The 6,065-nt window shown below is 41.4% G+C and overlaps 1 protein-coding gene across 1 annotated transcript in view; it reads right to left on the bottom strand.

The window, feature by feature from the left end:
* Positions 1–6,003, bottom strand: part of NUDT21 (nudix hydrolase 21) — a 7,106-nt gene extending 1,103 nt beyond the window's left edge. The window contains exons 1-5 of the mRNA XM_008638762.2: positions 3,852–6,003; positions 2,609–2,672; positions 1,877–1,966; positions 1,149–1,224; positions 672–786 (exon numbers count right to left, since the gene is read on the bottom strand). Of these exons, the coding sequence (XP_008636984.1) occupies positions 672–786; positions 1,149–1,224; positions 1,877–1,966; positions 2,609–2,672; positions 3,852–4,162 (656 nt within the window). The 5' untranslated portion in view covers positions 4,163–6,003. The remainder of the gene's footprint in view (positions 1–671; positions 787–1,148; positions 1,225–1,876; positions 1,967–2,608; positions 2,673–3,851) is intronic.
* Between the last annotated feature and the right edge of the window lie 62 nt (positions 6,004–6,065).

The raw sequence follows: 6,065 nt of genomic DNA, 5'->3' as shown, positions 1-6,065 counted from the left end.
CAGGAAACAAGAATATTATGGGCAATACCAGTGCTAACATTCTGCTAACATACTTTTTTCATCATAGTAGGTGGGTGACAGAACTACTTCCCTGAGGAAGAGCTGGCAGGCTGTGGGACACCTGGGATGTCTGAACATTCTCAAAAGTAAGAGACCAGTGAGACTAGTGAGCTCTGGAGGGACGAGCCACAAGCCATTTCCAGGTAAGAAAGTCAAAGCATGTACACATTGGAAGAGGAAGGAAAAAATATAGCTACAGATATTTGTGTCATAAAGATGCTACACTTCATTAACTCTACTACAGAGTGTAAAAAACCCACCACGTTTAACCAGCACAAAGCTGTATTCATCCACACCTAACTCAGTGCTTCAAGCTCACATCCTGGCTTTAACTCTCTAGCGGTCCCCAGTAGCTACAAGAAGCTGTTCCTCAGCCTCTGCACAGCCTCATCCTCACTATCTTCCACGTCTTCCTTAGCTACGACTGCTAGGCAGGACTTTGGTGCTAGCTAGTTGTGATCAGTGCCTCGAAAGTGTCCATCACACTTCATCTGAGGCAGAATCTTTGGGATAGATGCAACCTTTTCAAGTTGGTTTCTGTAGCGCATTGCCTTGCTCTGGAGTCCCACAGCAAATGTATTCCCAAGAACCACTATACAAATACAACATACCTGCTCAAAAGTTGAGGAAGGCTGGAAATAATGGGTCCATATCCTGGCGCATTGTCATAGAGCTCAAACAATGGTGCTGCAACCAGCTTGTAATTTTTGGGGACTGCAAACAAAGCTAAAAACAAATACAAGCTGACAAATCAGAAAAACCAGCACACATTCAGCCACGGTATCATCGCTCCATGTAGACCTCAAAACAAGTTCGCTACATGGAGCACTCAAGCAGGTTTATTCCTTCTCTAGTTAAATGTGGGATTCACATAGTGTACACAGACTGATGCAGGAGCAAGAATGAAAATTTACTAGGAACTCATGTTCAAAGGATCTACCTTCAAAACAAATACCAACATTTAACTTTATTAGTGATCAACTACAAACAACTGCAAGCATACAATCACAATGCTACTACATTTCCTTGTGTGAAATACAAGCATTTAAACACTGTAACAAATACAACACTTCGATGCAAACACTTACCCTTTTCTTGAAGCTGGACCAAAAAGAGCTTTTTGTGTTCTTTAGGCTTTGTAATATGAGCTGGGATATAGGGATACTAGAAGAAAAATGGTAAAAAACAGTTGTACAGAGCTTTGAAAATTGTGCAATCTTAAGTGCTACTTTATAAATTATCAACCCCTGTACAAACTTTCAACGTGTCATATATTGTTCTTTTGTGGCATAAAATAAACCATTTTCATAAGAAAGTACTCGAGAAATGAATGCTCTTGCTGTCACAACTATTGACAGAATCTAAAGTGGCACCAATACTCACAAGCAGTTAAAACAACCCAATAAAACAGAAATGCATAGAAGCAAACTGAGCAAGGATTTTCATTAAAGCCCTAAGAAATAGGGTAGTGAGGCTAATTTATTCACAGGGTATCTGTTCCATAAGCAGCAGTACAAGAGTTTCCATTGTGGCTACAAAAGGAATTTAAATGGTGCATCTGTCTCAGCATAGAACTGGAAGCTATTACATCCAGTGGTTTCTTGTCCATCACACGGGTGTGAGGAGACAGCAGTGTCCATTTAAAAAAGGGCTGTGGTTTCTCTTCAGTCATAGAACGGAGATGAAATAGATAAAACCCAGAAAAACTAATTGCTCATGCAGCAGGTACTCAAGAAGCCCATCTGGTAGGTTGAAGGCTTTTAGAAGTACAAACAGAACTTGACCAAAGAAGATGGAAGCCCACAGGAGTACTCACCTGTGGAGGTTCGAAGTTTGGTCTCCACCAGTTGCCAATGCAGTCATCAATCACCCAGTCTTGCTGAACACCATCCTGACGACCCAGTATCTATCAAAAATCCAGTAATAGTCAGACCTTGAACTACCTCAAGGAAATTTTTTTAGTTAACACATATTGGAAGCACAAAGACTTGCTGTAATATGTCTGATGTAGTTCATAACTGCTCTGAGACAGCTTTCAATAGAATTGTAGAGTATTTTTGTATAAAGTGAGATTTTTTACTAAAAGCCTCCTCACCTGGTAGGACAAGGGCACTCTAGAAACCATTTCAAAATCTATGCTGTACTCAGTTGGACTGAGTCCTATCAGACCAATGGGAAAACATTGTCACACTATCTGGCAGAATTAGTTACTTGGAGAAAATGGTGCATTGGGAGGACTATCTCAAAGGCAAGTCCCCATCAGTTGTCCTCCACAACATATTTTATTGCTCATCTCTACACACACTTGCCTGAAGCCAGTCAGAAAGCAAAGCTGCAAATGAACACAGGACTTGAGCAGTAGGTAGGAGTCAGCCACACTCATGATGCAGACAAATGAAAACTTGACTGCTTTATTTGTTAACTACCTGAGAACATCACAAAAGCAACAAAATAACAACAGTGGTAAGAAGACTAATGCTTTAGCTTATTCTGGTAATTCTGAAATAATGCAACATTCTGCTATAGAACATAATGAAAGAAAACAGACCTCTGTCATTAAGCGTTTGAGCCCTTCTACCTCATCTTCTCCTGGATTGAGTTCACCACCAGGTCTGTTAAAATAATCAATGATGAAAGCTAAAGTTATTTTATTGCATTTACCAATCTTCACAGGCAAGTTCCAGTGTGCTTCCAGGCAGGGAGTTACAAATTCACTTATGGCTCTTAAGTCAGAAGTTCCAAATCTAGCTTTGCTGAATTTGAAGACAGCAGGACAGCTTTCACCAAAACTGAAACTAATACGTTTATGTCTCTTATAAAAACAACCATTGCATAAAATACTTTCAGTTTAGCAGGACAAAGCATAACAATACACACAATAATAATTGGGACACTCAAAGGGTAAAGTTTTAACAATAATAACCAGAAGCTGAAGGGCTGTAAATACTGCCTGTATTTGCTCTTATCACAAAAACAGCATTCACTGAAGCATACAGAAACCAGAAAATAAAACTCGTGGGAAGATGATGCAGGATTACTCATTTTCATCATTACAGCACTTTGCAAATCATTTACAGTCTTGCCTGGTTTGTCCACAAAAACCCTCCAAATCAAGATGTCAAAAACGAATCTAGACGTAAAATTAGACTTAACACATACAAAATTGAGAACAATATAAAATGTTAGAATAATAAGAAGACAAACAGGGTAACATAAGACAAGCCAAGGCTATCTAGTTTGAAAAATAAAATCACCACCATCACTACAAACATAATCAAACACTAAAATTTCACTCTGGCTGTGATAACTATGAGATGAACTGGAGCAATTTTCTTAAATTTAGATGCCTACCCTTCTTGCTATCCCAGCTCAACCATTAGTTTGTAAACAGGTATCATTCTGCATTTACAGGGGGTTAGTCCTTGACCTCCACTTGCCCATTTTTGTGGGCATAGCATAAGCTACTGAAGCCTAACTGCTTTCACAATGCAAGTACAACACACCACCAACTGCTGCTAATGAGTTTTAAACAAGATTTTACTGTAGTGATGCACTGTAACTAAGATTCCCAGTCAGTTCCAAACTCAATCACCCCCCTCATGAGCAGAGTCAAACAAACACACTTTAGATGAAAACCCCACCAATTCAAAAAATACTTTCCAGACTAAGTCTTTACAAGCAATGAATCCCATTCAAAACATTGAGCAGTTGGACACAGTTTAACCCCTAGCCTGCATGTTTAGTGGTCTGTGACAAAAAACTGAAGTTACACTTAAGAAACAGACACTTACAGCTTGAAAAAAGTTGTACCCAGCTGCAGTAACAGCACGTGGGGCAGCCTGTGCTCATGCACAATCAGAACCCCTTCCACTGTCCGCCTCATGCCAATCTTGTCAAACTCTTCTCTCATGCGCTGAAACCGAGCTGCCACAGAACTGTCCTTCTCATACAGAGGCTCCTTTGTGCCAAACGTGTAGTTGGTCAGAGGATACCTATAAGGAGGAGAAAAAATGTTGCTGCATAACAAGAAATCTAACTTTAAATCACCATGACACAGCACATAGCCTGAGGCAGACCCTTCACTGCTTGACGGGTAAGTCATAGTGCAGGGCTAAAAATCATTGTTGGTGGCTTATGAGCCCCCTGTCCCAGGGAGATCAGCACTATGGAACACACAAGCACAGACAGTCCTGCTGAGCTACACTCTAGCCTGGTGCTAGCTCAAAAGAAGGAAAAGAAGCACAGAACCAACTGTCATTCAACAGACACCCTCTTTGATCTCCACACTGCAGGGAAAAGGCAGCTGAAGCTCTGAAAGGAGCTGGAAAAGAGACTGGAGATAAAGCTCTGCTGGGAAGGAAGGGAGGAAGCTGCACAGGACTGCAATTTTTTTCTCCAGATGTAATGAGAGCCTGAGAACTAAACTGTTAGAAGTGTTTTGTTTTGAAGTGGGAAATCAGACGTGGATCACAGAAGAGGAGAAATGTTGAGTTTCTGAGTGTAGGGTTGGGAGCCTGGGGTAAGATCAAGAGTGTGAGCAGATCCCTCTGTTGGGCTGATGCTGGACCCCTGCACTCTTGTCACAGTGTAGCAGAAACCCAGCGATTTCTCCAGGCAAGAGGGAATGAAAACAGAAAAGAAAAGAAAGGTTAGTCAAGAAACTGGTCAGTGCAACACAGCACAGAGGGCAACAGGGGAGTATTATTATGCAATTAAATCTATGTAACATAGAGGTCTGATGGCAGGAGACCTGGAGGAAAGACAGAATCACCCAGCTAAGTCAAAAGGGAGAAGAAAATGGTTCTGGACAGAGCAGTGATGAGTTATCACCATGGTTTTACTGACTTGTGGCACACAGCAACTGACTTAACAGAGTGAATGACTGATCTTATATTTTCCTTGAGATGCATCTTGCCATGGATTCTTTCCCCAAATATGTCAAACTTTAGTAGCATACACTCTTCCCCCCTCAAGTTCCAGCACCCCTCCTCCTCCAATTTTCCTCATGTTTTACAGTGGTGAAATCACAAGCCAGTTGCCATTGTTAGAGCTTTTTCTCATGTAGACAAGTGAGCCAAAACAGTTTCCAAACCACAGATTCATTTACTAACAAGCTTCCCCACTTTCACTTATAGTTTAAAACCATCTACGTTTCTTTTTCCTTTTCCATTTTTAGATACACAAATGGCTTGTTAATAACCTACCATGCTAACCCATACTATACTAAAGTGGGTGCATTAGTCTGTACATCAAAATCCTTAGCTTCGACTTAATAAAAATGCTGCTGGTAACACAGCTTCCTGATAAATCTTTGCTTCAGAAACCCAGTAGAAATATTCTAATTTCTGAAGTTGGTATTTGAACTTTCACAAGACTCTGAATAAACTCAGCTACACTAAAAAAACACAGAAGTGTCAGTGATTAATAGCTAAAATTGAATATTGACTGTTGCAGTTAACATTTGCTGGTTTTTGCAACTTGACAGATGCACTTAGCAAAGAACACATCCCACATCCACCAGACTCTACTGGAGGAAAGAAAAAATATATTATTTCCTCATTAAAAAATACATAAGTACTTATTAGTAACACAGTGACATTAGTAACATTAGTGACATTAGTGACAATTTTCTCTGGTAGCAAACGCTCTGGATTTTAACTCCAACACCTGCACCAGACAAACCCAAAACACCAGGCACATCTAGCCACATCTTACTGACTGCCCAGGGTCAGCCCAAACCCCAGCGCGGCCAAGAAAAAGCCCTTCTCTTTCTGCCGCTTTTCTGGATGCCTGTAACAGTGCGAAAACTACTGTGATGCTCAACACACCTAAACCCTCCCTGTGTTACTTAGGGTTCGCACCTCCCGAGCCAGACACTGTTTCTAAGCACTAAAGCGCTGACACCAAATACTCCACACTCCCCCGGAGCCTAGCAAGCCCTCGGTACCCACAGCGCGGCTCAGCAGCCCCTGCGAGGCGGGCGGGCGGGGCCCCCCCGGCCCCCG

The sequence above is a fragment of the Corvus brachyrhynchos genome, unplaced genomic scaffold (genome assembly GCF_000691975.1).
Source record: "Corvus brachyrhynchos isolate BGI_N302 unplaced genomic scaffold, ASM69197v1 scaffold26, whole genome shotgun sequence".
In the NCBI taxonomy this organism is placed as follows: Eukaryota; Metazoa; Chordata; class Aves; order Passeriformes; family Corvidae; genus Corvus; species Corvus brachyrhynchos.
Note: the sequence above shows the minus strand (reverse complement) of the source record. Positions and strands in the feature narration are given on the sequence as shown.